This window comes from Sturnus vulgaris, chromosome Z (assembly GCF_052056855.1).
Source record: "Sturnus vulgaris isolate bStuVul1 chromosome Z, bStuVul1.hap1, whole genome shotgun sequence".
NCBI lineage: Eukaryota > Metazoa > Chordata > Aves > Passeriformes > Sturnidae > Sturnus > Sturnus vulgaris.
This window is the reverse complement of record NC_142283.1, coordinates 78,216,665-78,232,977: the sequence shown is the minus strand read 5'-3', so window position 1 is coordinate 78,232,977 and position 16,313 is coordinate 78,216,665. Positions and strand designations below refer to the sequence as shown.

General features: G+C 38.5%; 1 protein-coding gene across 2 annotated transcripts; it reads left to right on the top strand.

Moving 5' to 3' along the window:
* Positions 1–2,239: 2,239 nt before the first annotated feature.
* On the top strand, positions 2,240–14,589 carry SYT4 (synaptotagmin 4). 2 transcript variants are annotated; one of them, XM_088156059.1, is made up of 4 exons: positions 2,240–2,844; positions 5,577–6,385; positions 7,953–8,073; positions 11,070–14,589. In XM_088156059.1, exons 1-4 carry the CDS (start codon positions 2,811–2,813, stop codon positions 11,375–11,377), a joined length of 1,272 nt encoding a protein of 423 aa, XP_088012185.1. In that variant the 5' UTR covers positions 2,240–2,810; the 3' UTR covers positions 11,378–14,589. The 2 variants fall into 2 exon arrangements, with proteins under 2 accessions (XP_088012185.1, XP_014750320.1); XM_014894834.2 differs by having other exon boundaries at positions 2,242–2,844; positions 5,577–6,391.
* The last annotated feature ends 1,724 nt before the right edge of the window (positions 14,590–16,313 follow it).

Below are 16,313 nucleotides of genomic sequence, written 5' to 3'. Positions count from 1 at the left end.
CTTATACCCAAATTCATTGTGCTCCAGGTGTTTGTGAGAGGAACAGTGGTGGCAAGCTATACTCTGTACTTTATTAAAATGAACGGAATGCAATGATGATCAGAGTAATGGGTACGGCTGCTCCTGCAAGAGTTTTGGAGCTGTATACCAAGGCCCGGTTGCTGAAGGTACAACAGAAGCAGATAAAAAATATTTAATAATGGATTCTCAAGACCCAGGACATGCCAGCTGTATTTTCACACCAGCTTGCCATGTTGACTAGAAGGGAGGCTAAGTTTGCAAGGATACTAAGTAGGGTAGAGCTGTTGACTCCCTCAAGTAGAGAGGCCCTGAAGATAGACCTTGACAGATGACAGAGATGGGAAATCACCAAGTTCATGTATGAAGTTCAACAAGGGAAAGTGCTAGATTTTCACCTGTGATAGCTCAACCCTGGATGTATGGACAGATTGGGAATAAGATGCTGGAAAGCAGGGCCATGGAAAGGAGCCTGGGGGTTCGGGTCAGTGGCAAGTTGAACTTGAGTCAGCAGTGCCCTGGCAGTCAGGAGGGACATCCCTGTCCTGGGCGACACCAAGCACAGCATGGTCAGCCAGGCAAGGGGCAAGACTGCCAATGGGGCAAGATTGTCCCCCTCTGCTCTGACCTGGGGCTGCCTCACCTTTAATATTGTGGGTAGTTTGTGTGGGTGCCACAGTATAGAAAGAGATGAAACTCTTACAGGGTGTCCAAAGGAAGGCTGTGAGGATGGTGAAGGATCCATAAGCAAAACAGTATGAGGAGTGGTGGAGGACACTTGGTCTGTTCAGCTGGAGAAGAGGAGGCTGAGGGGGGATATCATGGTTGTACGTAACTGTATATATATTCTGTATATTTCTCATGACAAGCAGCAGAGGGGCAGACTGATCTCTTCTCTGTGGTGACCAGTGGCAGGACATGAGGGAATGGCCTGAAGCTCAGTCATGGAGGTTTATTCTGGATGTTTGGAAAAGGTTCTTCCTCCAAATAGTGATTGGGCACTGGAATGGGCTCCTCAGGGCAGTGATCACAGTACCAAACCTGGCAGAGTTCAAGAAGCATTATGACAGCTCTCTCAGGCACATAGTGGATTCTTGGTGTGTTCTGCTCAGGGCCAGGAGTTGGACTTTGATGATCCTTGCAGATCCCTTTGAATTCAAGATATTCTATGATTCCATGATCTTCCTACTTTAATTATTGTAAAATCCCAGAAGCTTCACTGGCTTCACGGAGAGGGAAGAATGTGTTTTAAATGGAGCAAGACATACTAGCTTCCGTGTGGCTGACCACAGAGTCAGCAGTCAGCAGTCAGTCTTGCCAGACTATGTCCGCATCTGGATTTTGTTATTTAGAGAAGCAACAGCACCTGTTTCCCATTTATGCAGAAGAATTAGCTCCAAACCTGGCTGCTATACTTCCATTTGAATCCAGGAGGAGTCAGATGCCAGGTGCTGGCTTTTGCAGCTCTGTTTCACAAGGAGTTAGCTTGGTTTATTATACACTATAGACATTCTAGTTACAGGCAATCCCACTTTCTTATCCTGTTCCCCCTGCATTCCTCCTGTATGCCAGACTCTCCTTGTCTCCCTGCCACATTCTCAGTTCTCGCTGGAGGAAAAGACATCTAAACCAGCAAAATCTAGAAGTATTTAGGTAAAGTCATCTCCTTTCCCAGACCTGCAGGAAGATCAAGAGGATTTCCAAACTGGGGACTGAATGTTTACGTGGGGGTGGATGTTGGGAGGAAGCAGGAAAGAGGCACAAGGGCAAGTCACATCCGGAGTTTTCGTGACTCAAATTCAGCAAATGTATCACGTCAGTCATAGGAAAAACGTGTGCCCTGCAGCTGGAGACGAGGTATCTGGACTGTCTCAGGCTTGCAACTCTTTTACATTTTTGCAACTTGTACAGCCGATAGTTAATTAAGCAAATGAATAGATCGTACCCTGTCAAAAGAGGCACACCCATGTCTTCCAGAGGGTGCACTGAATCACAGACATTGCCATTTCACTGTCTGTGTCCTGTGGAAGGGTGTGTGGGGGAGCTCATAACCTGCAGCAAGGCAGTTAAAATAATCGATGAGTGCGTGTTGTTCAATCCAAGACAGGGACGGGGGAGCGGGGGGAGGAGGAGGGTGTAGGAGGGGAGAGAGAGAGACAGAGAGGGAGGGAGGGAGGGTGTGGTGGCTAGGGAGGGGGGGAGGGAGGCGGGAAAGGTGCTGATTTCAGCCCTGTAGCGTCAGGATTGCGTCAATTTGGGTTTCAACCACGTACTCAGTCTCAGAGCAGAGCTACTCAGAAGAGCCAAAACAGGAAGGGGGTTGCAAATCAGTGTGCAAAGGGGAGGACCGAAGGTTCCCCTCCCCCCTCTCCTCCAGTCCCCTCGCAGCCTCCTCCTCCACTGTCCCCACTGCTCGTGTCTCCGGGTTTTGGGTGTTTTTTTGTTGTTATTCCTTTTTTCCTCTTGCTCTCTCTCTCTCTCTCTCTCTCTCTTTTTTTAATTTTTTTTTTTTTTTTTTTTTTTTTAACTGCCCTGGCAAAGACGATTACCCGGGTGCCGTGAGAGCGGACAGCCAGGGGACAGCAGGGCAGTGCGCTTGGTGCCCCGGGCGAGTCGCTCGGCACCGCGGACAGCGGCTCCAGCACCGCGGATAGCGGCTCCAGCACCGCGGACAGCGGCTCCAGCACCGCGGATAGCGGCTCCAGCACCGCGGACAGCGGCTCCAGCACCGCGGACAGCGGCTCCAGTGCCGGACAGCGGCTCCAGCCCCCCAGACATCGCTCGCCACCAACATGGCTCCGATAGCGGACAGCCGCCAGCAGTTCGGTAAGCGCGTCCCGGCTCCCCGCACCCGGGGCCGAGTGATGCTCGCCTCCTCTCCCCGGGAGAGGAGAAACCTCTGTGGAGCCTCCCGGTGCCTCCCAGCTCAGCTTTCTGGGAGGGACCTGGTTTTCCCCGCAGTTCTCTTCAGGTCTCAGAAGTTGTGTGAATCTGCTTTCTTTCCCTAATCTCTCTTCCTTCCTCCCTCCCCGTTCTTCCTCCCTAGTAAAGTACCGGAAGAGATAAAGAGGGTTTTGTAGGTGCGGTTTTGGTTGGGAGAGGTTTGGGGTTGTTTTCTGCATCTCTGTTAAAGTACCATGCATCAAGAGTTAGATGATGAAAAAGCATCTTGTACCACAGAGAAGATATTTGTTCAAGTCATTCTTGGAATAATTGTCATTCTTTTTATTCTTCTTGTAGGTCAATCGTTAGTTAAAGTGAAAAGATATCGCTAGGAAAATGAAAATACGGGATTTCAGTGCTTTTAGCTGAACAACTGCATCTTAACCAACCCAGTTTCATTGAGAATAACAAAGATGACAGTGAACTTTTCAGTTTTGTCATTTCTATGCAATGGATGTAGTGTGGCACCAGAAGTTTCAGAAACAGTCATGTATGTGCACTTATAAAATGCATACATAACTTGCTTTAGTAAGAAAAGCAGGAGGGAACGTTTCTGAACTCTGCTTTACAAATATTGACTCTAGCCTACCTTTCACTTGCTTTAGCAGTGGTTTGATTCAAGGATCATTCCACTGACTTAGTGAAGAGACTCCAGATTTATATCACATAACTGGAATAACAACTTCTCCCAGAATCAGTAGGAGATGTCTTCTATTAATGCACTGTCTTGAATGTTAACCAACTGATTATGACAAAACAAGGAAATTAATGCTGTGACACAATTAGTTGTAAATATAAAACCATTTTAGTGACCATTTCATCTCCTTTCCTATTCTATCCACTTGAGATTTCTAACCACACTTGTGACATCATGCTTGTCTAATTACTTATTTAAGAAACATAATTAATATTTTATACATCAAATTGATTCTATCACTACTTTCAGTAGTTATAGAATTAAAGTAGAACATAATATCTATTATTATGAAAAGTCTATTATCTCACGAGAAAGTACTGAAAATGTACAAATCATTCTTAAAAGATATTAAAGTATTCTGATTAGTTTTCAGTTACGTTTAGCTTTCTATTTTTATACCGTGTATATTTAAATTTCTGCAGCCCAGGGAATTCTTGAAATTCAAAGCCACGTGCTTAAGTTAGGAAAGATACTTTTAGATTATGCGTATGTTTTTCAGTCATTTCATTGACTTCTTGCAATTAAGTATATAGAATAGTACAGCTTGTAAGCATCAGGAAAGTGTTGTCATAAAAAATTAAGAGCCAGGCCTGATCCTTTCTGTGCTGGAACATTATGTCCTACTTTGCTCTAATAGTATTGTTGTGGATATTTTTTTCTTAATCATGCCACTGAAAAGCAAAAGTGTATTGGCAGCACATTTTTCTGCCCAGCTTTTGCCTGGATGAGGCTGGTTTAGTAATACAGGTGGATAGTTTTCCTTTTCTTGTCCAGAAGGACCAGAGAGAAACAGAATTGTTACATAATTGCCTCTATGCATAAACAATGTCATGACATTAATATTCTATTGGGCAGTCGGGGTTGCAAGGAATAAAGATTAAACTCTGATTGTTACATTGTGGGAGTTTTAAACTCACTTAGTAATGTTACTTATGGGCAAAATTGGCTTTCTAATTAGTTGTGCTCATTTACCCTTCCATGCATGCTTTGAAGGGATAATGATACTCCATATGTAAATTATATATCCACATGGCAATGGAGGTTATAACACTTGCTCAGGTTTCTCTTTATTCAGTGTAAGTACAGGATTCATATTAAAACTCTAGAGAATTTTGTTCTAACATTTTTTCTTATAAGCTCCTAAGAAGTACTGACCCTTTCTGTAAACTCCCTATAAGCTCTACTTCAGTGTCTTAAATGTAAAGCTTAGTGGTTATCAATGATAAACTCAGCTTTGAACTCACATGTGCTGCCCAATGTCACATCCATCTGGAAAAGACACTTGCTATATAATTATTCTAAATTTTCTTGATAGACTTCCTCCTGCAAAGTATTGAAAATCCCAGTGAAACTGTTGAGTGCTATAACCTCCAATTAAACTCACTTCTTTCAAGAGATACCTCCAGGCAATTATGTGATCAGATCATTTGAAAAAATAGCTAATTGAGTGTACAAAGTATTCTAGGAAACACTATGAAAGGCAGACGATGTGTCTGCAAGTAATACATATTTCAGAGTGTATTTTAGCTAACCAGCAAACCTCCATAAACCCAAAGCTGAAACCTGCTGAGGGCTGTATTACTCACAGACATATAAGCTCAGAAACTACACACAGAGGGTAGAGGCCATAGACAAACTATGAATAGCGATTATTATTAGGATGGGAATAGTATTTTCCTCCCTAACTCTCCGTGTATGGAAAAATACTAGCATAACAAGCGTGCCTTAGAGTGGGACTGCACACTGGTGCCTGCAGATGGCGAGCAATGTGTACAATGCAGAGCATTTCCAGTCTGTCAATCCTGCTGATATCACCATCTTGTCTCAGTTTGTTTTACTAATTATTTCTTTATTAAATATCACTCAGAATTCAAGGTACTGCTGCTTATGTGCTTGTTGCTATTTATTTGATTTGCAGATGAAATTCCTACAGTGGTTGGGATCTTTAGTGCATTTGGCCTTGTCTTCTCTGTCTCCCTCTTTGCTTGGATCTGCTGCCAGCGCAAATCTTCCAAGTCCAATAAGACCCCTCCATACAAGTTTGTCCATGTTCTGAAGGGGGTTGATATTTACCCTGAGAATCTCAACAGCAAAAAGAAGTTTGGAGCAGATGATAAAAGCGAAGCAAAGAACAAATCAGCAATGCCAAAGAATTCTCTGCATCTTGATCTGGAGAAGAGAGATCTAAATGGCAATTTCCCCAAAACAACCACAAAAATGCAGGGCTCTCCAGATCTTGAAAATTCATCTCCTAAGCACTTTGCAGAAAGGAAGAAAGATTCAGTATCCCCTGACAGCTTAAAATCCATCACTTCCCTGTCATCTGAAGATAAACAAGACAAGCTAGGAACTCTCTTTTTCTCCTTAGAGTACAACTTTGAGAAAAAAGCATTTGTAGTGAACATCAAAGAAGCTCGTGGGCTGCCAGCAATGGATGAACAGTCAATGACTTCTGATCCCTACATCAAAATGACAATCCTGCCTGAGAAAAAGCACAAGGTGAAAACCAGAGTGCTGAGAAAAACCTTAGATCCAGCTTTCGATGAGACTTTTACATTTTATGGGATCCCCTACAGCCAAATTCAAGACTTAACACTTCACTTCATGGTCTTGAGCTTCGACAGATTTTCCAGAGATGATGTCATTGGAGAAGTCCTTATCCCCCTCGCTGGAATTGAACTCTCGGAGGGAAGGCTGCTAATGGACAGAGAGATCATCAAAAGAAATGTTAGGGTAACACCTTTTTTCTTCGAAGTTTGAAAATGTTGTGATAGGATTAGCTATAATTCTTGTGTAATGCTGCTGCCATCTTGGAAGGAAAAAACAAAAAGCTCACCAGGCAATTCCTGAGATGCTTTCCTAATGGCAGTGTGAGGAAGCCATTACACAAATGCAATAAAAAAAAAACACATTGCAACAAGCATATTGAAAGAAATTGCTAATGCCCTAAGCTCTAATTTCTTATTCATCTGGTCCAACAGATTTGAGTGGACACATTTCAGCTAGCTCAAGCAGACTCAACCCTCACTGATTTGCTTTTAATTGCTTTTAAATGAAAGAATAAAAATATTTATGTATTATTCTTTTTCCCCTGCATCCCCTTTTATATATGACATCATTCCTTCTTAACTCTCATTGGAGTCAATGGAAATGTCAACTGTATGGGTTGTGTAGCACATTCTTAAGAAATGTAGGTAGTCATCAGTTAGGGAAGTGGGACCTGCTACAGAACATATTGTTGATGTTGTAGCCTGTTCTTGCACATTGATGCTGTCACCACTTTGTCTCTCATGAATGTGATACAGGCTGCAGCTTTATTAATGGCAGTAAGGGTGAAACCATAGACTTGTTGGAGTTACCAACAAAACTTCCTGATTTTACTGGGACATAAATATTTCATGCTGTGTTGTCTCAGTTCAGGATGTAAGGGTCATTTCCAGCCATCTCAGCTGAACCACAGAAATGCACAGGCATCACACACACACATCTCTTAAATCTCTGCTAAGGAAGTGGAACATGTATTGACATTCAACATGATTGGTTTCAAATGACAAGCATACTATCAAATAAAATAAATGTCTACTAGGCAACATACTTATAGCTAATACTGTTATTTTGCAATTCTATCACTATATGGCAACAAATATAAGTATGTCACTGATCTTTGGTGGATAACTTATTGGATTTTCTGGTATATAAGGTACTATCTTCTCTTGTTTCCCTTGCCTTCCTTCTCCCTTTCAAATAAACCACTCCTGCAAATTCAAATCAAATAATCATAGAGAAAAATCTTTGATCTCACCTTTATTTCATGTATATCATACTGCTTTAGAGTGTCAGGGGATAAGATTTCACTGAGAGTTTGAATTCTTTCTGTTTAAAATACTTTACCAAATATTTTTTTTTTCTTTACTTGTACTAGATTTTTCCCCCAATATATCTTTATGAAATTTTGCTTTGCTTAAGATTTTTTTTTTAATTGAGATTTTTTTTCACGATTTCATTTCTACTCTCCAAAGATAATGATGTCATGTCAACATATCTTGTCCATTTATCTTTATTTTTGTTCAGTCTGATAAACAAATACAGGAAAAGTTATATAACTAATACAGAAGGAAATTATATTCACTATGTAAATCAGAATAGTTATACATACTGTGTCCTTTTACACAGTTTCAGAGTATAGACTCCTGTGACATTTCATAAACCTTATTAACTCTGTTTAAAGCTTGGTCAATATAATTGCTTATAAATAGTTTTATTCCCTTTTTTTTTTTTCCCTTAATTTCCTCAGAAATCATCTGGTCGTGGAGAATTACTGGTCTCTCTCTGTTATCAATCTACGACAAACACACTCACTGTCGTTGTTCTAAAAGCCAGGCATCTACCAAAATCTGATGTGTCAGGATTATCAGGTAATGGTTTTAATAATGAATATGCCCTAAGAATATAAAATGGAATGATAAAAGACAGCTGAAATACTGCATTTCAAAGACTAAAAATATTCCAAAAATGCAGAAATGATGTTTCTATTATTTACATCCTATTCGTTTTATTAATATCTAGGTCAATGCTTTATTTCCGGGGTATGTATTTTACAAATTTGCTCTTCAATCACATCAAAGAAAGGTGACATCTGTTAGCAGTGGAAACCAATGAGTTTTATGATTGTCTTGAACAGAACCCATCTGCCATAAGCGTGGGACGTTGTTTGCAGATACCAAAAGCTTTGTTTATGACAAAAAAAAAATGAGTTTATTTGTAGAAGATCAGTATTAAGTGAGATCATCATATGATTTATCTCAGAAGAAAAGCTGCCTCTTACCTCTGTGTTGAATTTGGCCCATCGAGCACTAGCATATTTTGGCAAGGTGAAAAGGTGAGCTGTGCCAGTGTTGGGAGGAGGCTGCAGCATGACACACATGCTTTATTGTGAGCCAGATTTGGGGTGCACTAAGAGAGATCAGGTTTTATCCTCTCTTCTCCTTGTCTGCTTCTCATTCAGTGGAATCTTCTCTTGAAGCCAATCCTGGAATTGCACATAGAAGGCACATTAAGGCTATATAACATAATAACAGTATAAAATTTAATGTTCTATATATAAGACTGCCACAAAAAAACAATACACAAAAAAGGGCTGTAGTACCACATCTGCTGCTCTTCTTTATAGAACTTATGGTCTTTAATTTCACTCAGTGTTACGAAAAAAAGCAGAAGAGGAAGTAGGTTTGGGAAACACTGAACAATTATCACTGCAGCCAATAATACAGTTTTTCTATTTCTCATACTGCTATTTACATAGGAAATTAGCCCATCCTGAATCAAATGAAACAAAGCTATAGGTAACTCTCATCAAGTTCCACTTAAATCTTCCTTTTTATCTAATTTTTGTTCACATATCAGAAGGAGAAAGGATGTCTATGGAGCCAAAGAATTTACTTGACTAAAAGAGAGCATATGCACTTTTAAAAATCAACCCCAAAGTCCCAGGAGATAGTGGGGGTTTCATGAAGGCAGCACGACAGCCAGCTGATCTCAACAGACTTGCCTGATGTTTATCCAGGTGGGAAAATAACTTGGTGAAAAAAGCCTTCCTAGTCACAGCATCCACCTGCACACTATGGGACATCCATTGTTTATTGCACCTCTTATAAGAAAAGCTATACAATTTGTTTGCTTTTCCTGCATCCCCTGGGAAAGCCTTGCTAACTATAATAGGAATGCAGTATTTCTGCAAGCAGCCATGTTGCACCTACTTCACTTAAGCAGTTTTTTATTGTTTTCTATTCATCAATAAGACCAACAGATAGATGTAATAGATATTTGGGTGTCAGTAGCATTCCACACTCAGGAAAGTCATCATTTCCACTGTGACTTTCTCTTCTTCCCAACATTAGTCTTGGAAAAGGAGGAGGGTGAAGTGGGCTTTCTATAAGATAAAATGAACAATTCCATAATTCAACCTCCTTGAAAAGAAGGCATTTTGTTTTATTCTCTGAAGCTCTTCCATTTTCACAATCTCCTTGATTTCTTTGGTCACTGGTGTTGAGTGACCTTTATTAGCCCAATAAAATCAAGTGGAACTCTTTAAACTTATCTAGTAACTGGCAAAAGATAACAGAAAACTTCCTCTAAAAAGAAGTGGAAACCAATATGAATCTACTGATTAATATTCATTTTGATACTATGCTTGCATGACATACAATAATTTCAAAGCCAGTGAGTTTTTTCATGATTTTGAAATATTCATTATGGTAATATAATATGAAAGTGAAGAGATACTCTATTACACCCTCTCGATTACTTTATTACTTCTAGTATTGTCAGTTCAAAGGAAAACATAACTTTTACTCATCCAACCATTTCAGTCTGATAACTGTGATGTAAACTATATAAATACTGTTCAGTTTTAGTAGTATTTCTTTTTAAAAAGTATTCAGGTGTTCTTGATGATTAACTTGGCTGATTGTTTACATAAAATATCATGTTTGACTGGGTTCAGTAGAGAAGATTTTGTACTACACCACTGCACCATGAGAACCTGGAAACAGGCCCACAATTTCACAGAATAAATGCCAAGGTAATTGAAAGGGTTGATTTTTAAAATGTCTGCTCTCAAAGAATAAAAACGACCATTATTGAGGACAATTGCAAGGGAATCTCACAACAATTGAATAACTATGATGAATGCAAACACTCAAAGTTGGATGGTAGCTAAAAATATGGACATTTTCCCTTCCTATATTCAACAGTAGTAAGGCACAGGTGCAAAGACAGACACAAATTCCAACAACAAATATAACCTTACGTTTAAAATTTAGTGTCAAATTGGTTAAAAAAACCTGATGGCCTCAATTTAATCAAGTTGATTGACTTCAATAGAATCCCAGAAGAAATATCACATCCATTCTCTCAGCCCAAGTTTATTCAATCCTTTTTGAAAATTTTCTTTTCATGAGTTTGATTAGTGCTGAAGATTATACCCCAGTAGAATGTGTGAAAAGCAAATTTCTGTCACACATAAATATGTAATAAAACACATTTTTCAGAAACCCTTAGAATTTTGTGAACTTTCAGACTATTTTTGAATGTGGTAGAGGTGTTGTTGGTTTAATGGACTTCAGAACAGGACTTATTTTATGAAGGAAACACCTGCATTTGATTGCAGTTTAAACTTCACTGCCTGCCTTGAATGTTATTTTGGTGATCATAAAGGGAGATTAAAGAGGCTAATTCAGACGCAAAGAAAAAAGTTTAAAAATTGGATTAGATGAATCATCTTCAATAACTTGAAATAACTACTCACTGTGATGTAATTCTATTGGATAATTATGAAATTTACCATAAACTAGATCAAGGAGTTTGTAAACACTGTTCAATAGCTGATCTGTGCTCTTTCTTTTCATTGCAGACCCTTACGTCAAAGTGAACTTGTATCATGCCAAGAAAAGAATTTCTAAAAAGAAAACTCACGTGAAGAAGTGTACCCCCAATGCAGTGTTCAATGAATTGTTTGTCTTTGACATTCCTTGTGAGGGCCTTGATGATATCAGCATTGAATTTCTGGTGTTAGATTCAGATAGGGGGTCAAGAAATGAGGTCATTGGCCGGTTAACCTTGGGATCTTCAGCAGAAGGAACAGGTGGAGAGCACTGGAAGGAAATTTGTGAATATCCTAGGAGACAAATTGCCAAATGGCATATGTTATGTGATGGTTAACAGCTTAGAGAAGGGTTGGATCTTGAAACACTATATATATTTCCATAGGCAAGGAGCAAGTTTTTTTTTTTTTTCTTTGCTATGTATAATTACAAGCTTTTAACTACAAAACTTTTTTCTTTTTTTTTTTTCAAGGGGGGGCAAGGGGTTTAAAATAAAATTGGATTGAATTACTAGAACAGAAGGTAACTTAATTTTTACACTAAGTAACAGAATTTCTATTTCATTAAACTTTAACATAATTAGTTCAGATTAATATTCTTCTAGAGTTCAAGTGGCCTGTAAATTCTGAAGCACTGTAAACCTCAAGAAGAACAAACTAGGTTTTGAAGGAGTCGCTTATCAGTGACTCATACATAGACGAAGATAACCTTATTACAATATAACAACAAAAAATACCCCACCTGTGGCTTATTAGGGAAGGGGATGGATCTATAAAAGCCGTGGGGATTGAGGGTGAGTAGGGGGGGAATTCCTTCCGCCCCTCCACCAAAAATCTTTTATGAAAAATTTAGTCATTATTTGTAAGTTTTGGTTACTTATACTTTGATCATTCCAAAGAATGAACATGTTTTCAGCATTTTGCTTTACATATCACATTGTGTAAAACTATCTTTTTTAAGTGTTGAAATATTATTACACTTGGATTTTTTTAGTAAGTTTATATATATAGTGTGGTTTTTTTTATAGTGATCAGAATAGATACATTTTTCAAACTAATCAAGTAAGCATACATTTTTTTGTTAAAAGGGCTCCTTTACGGGTGACTGTACGTGTTACAGTATAGCTAGAATTCGGGGTTAGATATGGCTTGCATTTTTTTCCTCCAGGTAGGATTACACTTTAAACATTTCAAACCATACAAAAGAATTTCTGTTGAGATGATATGACATTCAGGATATTATAATAAATTACTTTTCATTTTCATAATTACCAATTATATCTTGAAGATTCTCTAGTACGAAAAACAGCTTTATGTTTTTAGTTTGGGCTTTTTTTTAGTTTCATTAAAAAATAAACAAAATAATGAATAAACAAAGAAGAAAACCTTATTCTGCTGTTTAACTTCCTGTATTTAACCTCCTGGACTGTAACAAATGCCATTACAGTCACTACCAACATACAAACTTCAATGCATTTTCAAAATTTTGCAGGAGAGGAAACCAAATTCACTTTATAATTTCTCCAATATTATGTAGACAAAGTACTTGGAAAGTACTTTGATTATATGAATTAATGTACATTACTGACTGTACTGAAAATGGTGGTGGTAAGAGAAAATAGCATCCTGATTTCATGCCAGTGAGACACATGTCTAAATTTCAGTTGTGTCAGGCTGAGGAAATATCAAGTGTAACAATAACAAATGTACAAATAAAGCATTTAGACCTGTGAAATTTAGTCTTGGTCACACCAGATAGGTTTTTAGGCTGTCAGAACTATAGCACAACTATAAGCAGATTATTTCCTAAAGTTTGTGCACTAACTTCTGGTACAGATTTGTTTGCAAGTATTAGTCCTACTTCATTTTCAAGTACAATATATATAAAGAAGAAGATAGTGATGTTAGTTGTTGACATAAGAAGGGTTAAAAAAAGTGGAAAACCATTTTCAGTATTTTTGCATACGTCATTTGTCACGTGTAATCCCGTTGAAGCGAATGAGACTACTTGGGAACTAAGGTACTGCTCATTGTGAGTAAAGGTAGCAAAATGGGCATGCCAGGTTAGAACAAACCAAACATACATTGAATGTCAATCTACTTTCATTAAACAACAGGCCTAGGTCCTACTTAAAACTGTTGGGGATTTGTTGTCTACTTTACCTGTTCTCATATGGCCAAATTATGTTTGCAGGAAAGGACACTGAAATATGAAATATGCAAGTAGACAAATAGTACTGGGAGAATTCCATTGAGGCTCTTCCAGATTTTGTGTCAGTATTTTCTCCAGTTTTTGAGAATGTGTTTGATACAACAGTGTTTATAGATTTCTGTAAAAATACATTTTCAAAATGACATAAACATGCTTTTTATGATAATGCTAAATGTAAAAATATTGCGTATTGTATGTATAAAGGAGAGGAATCTTTTTTGATTATTTCTTTAGAAAGCTGATTAACTGCTTAAGGGCTAGAGTTTGCCAGCTGCATTCAAGCAGAGCTAATCCAAAGCCACCAAATGAAAGGAAAGATTCCCACAGGCTTCAGTGAGGTTTGTAGTGCAATCACAGGGCAAAACTCTTCTGAGTCAACCCAGAAATGCCACTGGGACCATGGATATGGGGAAACTGTTTTATCCAATGGAGACTGGGAGAGTTTAGGTCAGTATAACACAGTCAGAGTTGTTACAATTTCTGAAAAGGAAAGAACTGAGATAGAAATGATTGCATCAAAGAGAGGGGGGCATCTTGCAATTAAAAAAGATGGGAGGCTTTTGTACGCTGGCCCATAAGTAGTTCATTATCTCTAAAAATCAGATGACAGGCATCATCTGTCTCCAATGAACACAAAATATGACATTAGGGGATAACAATTCATCTTTTTGAATTAATGCTGGGCTGTGATGGTCATCTTTCATTTTGCATCCAACAAGTCGTCGCTAACTCTTTTTTCTTCGTTTTTATAACAGCTTGAGAGTCAATATTTCTACCAGCTAAATGGCAGGTTTTTTGGGGGTAGGGGGGCTGGAATGGGAAAGGGAAGCAAAGAAATCTTTATTAAATCTAAAAAAAACCTGTAAATACATGTTGGTTCTGTTTTGTTTTGTTTTGTTTTCATTTAAAGCAATTCTTAGTTTGGAAATTTGAGTAAAGACGACTTGTAACACATTTTAAACCAGAAAGAGGCAGGAGAGAGAATGTAGGCCTGTACTGAGGTGAGAAATTCTGCTGTTTTATAAAGTATTCAATTCTCATTGTGAATATCTTGAACTCTGTTAAGGATACTGTACTGTATTAAACATGTAAAAAAATATGATGTTTGTCTAAGTAGCTTACAAAAATAATAACTCCTTGAATGGGAGACTATCCATGTCTGGAGATCTGTCGTAACTAAATACCTGATTCGTTATGGTGTTGTAACTTAATAGAAGCTATTCAAGAGGAAGCATGGTGTATGAGATTTTGTAAGTTATTTGTGCTGGTTCTGTATGTTGTGCCATGTGTGTAAGACAAGAATAAACTGCTGCTTTTGTTCATCCCATCCCAAAATAATTATCCCACCTATGTATCTTTTTTTTTTCCCCAAAGATTTTAATGTTTGTGTTCATGGTCTATTCTCTCATGCTTCTATCAGAAAGCATTTGATTTGCAAAATCTTCTTCTTCTCACAGAGGTGGATTAGATTTGTTCTGACAAATACTACCCAGGCACATCACATGTTCTTTATTCCCAGCTGCTTGCTGAATATGAGTTCTGAATTGTCCTCTGCATTCAGGCTAGAACTTGGAACATGGCCCATGACAGAAAATATGAGTCTTGTAGGGACAGATATACAGGTGCAAACAAGAATGAATTCTAATATATTAGGAAGAAGGAACAAAATTAAAGTCAAATTATCCTACTAATCTTCTAGTTGTTTCCCAGAAGCAAAACATTTTCCCTGGCCAATCATACGGTACCACTTCCTCGTAGACAAGGAAGTTGTGTCAGGCTCCAGATTGTCAGATGAGTTTGGAAGCTGAGGTAGAGAAAACTTTAATTCAAGTGCTATACACAAATACAAACTTTGCTGCTGTGCTCTCTAAGATCATTGAAGTATTTACTAGGACAGAAACAGAAGTCAGGGAAGGAAGAAGGCAGTGGCAGCTGGGATACATGCTGCTATTTAATGACTCCCATTGTGAGCTCCAACACCTGGAAGGGATCCCTGATCCTTGTAGCAGAAATCAATTACAAGATTCACAAAATAGGACATCTTCCACATTTATAAGCTGGTATATTCTGTCTAGCAAATCTCTGTCTCCAGGAGACAGGTATCAAGTGTGAGACTGCTCTACTCCATCCCATGTAGGCATTCTTTTGTCTTCCTTGCATTGTACAGTTCTCCTCAAACAATGGTAATTCACATGGTTCACATTCCAGACCCACTTCTTCAGGACAAAGGTCAAGAATGTCTTTATGTTTTGACCAAGAATGTCTTTATGTTTTCCAAATACAATGCAGGTGAGCCTCAGGGGGAGTCTCAAAGCTAATATTCTGATTGCTATTTCTACCTCAAATTGCTGCAACAGACCATTGAGAGAGCCCTTGCAGATATCTTCCTCTCTACAGGACAAATCCCCAAGGTCTAACAATATTCTGTAAGCTCGTTGTATTTTATAACATGGATAAAACATGCTGAACAGGTGGTAAAAATACATAACCACAGATGGCCATATACAACGCCTTTTTTTCCCCCTAAAACAAGATTCAAATATGGTCTATGTAAGCTGCTACTTTTTCATCTGCTCTCTCCTTCATAATGTCTCATGGAGGTTCTGAACAGCTCACAGCACTCTTGCAGCTTCTATAACTGGCACTGACGTTACTTGCTTTGCTGATGGTGACTCCTTAATTCAAATTAAGCAATTACCTTAATTCAAAAAGTCCTACCAGTTGTCACAGGCTTTTTCCATATTTTTAACCCTTCATAACTGAACAACTGTTGTAACATTACTTTGGTCTGGAAGCATCGCTGTAGTACTTCTTCACAGTTTGCAGCATGGAAGAACTTTATGGTTAGGTAGAATCAAAGGATCAAAGTCAGTAAGAAGGGAAAAGAAAGAAGCTAAATGCTTTTTACTGTGTTTTTGCTGTGCTTGCATTGTTATGCCAGTTTTGCCACTTTGTGCTTCTTTACACAACCAGAGAACATTCTGCAGTCATGAGTGCGACTGCTCTGATTGCACCCAACCAACAATGAAATCAGGTGTTGTCCTGAAAGATCTGACAATTTC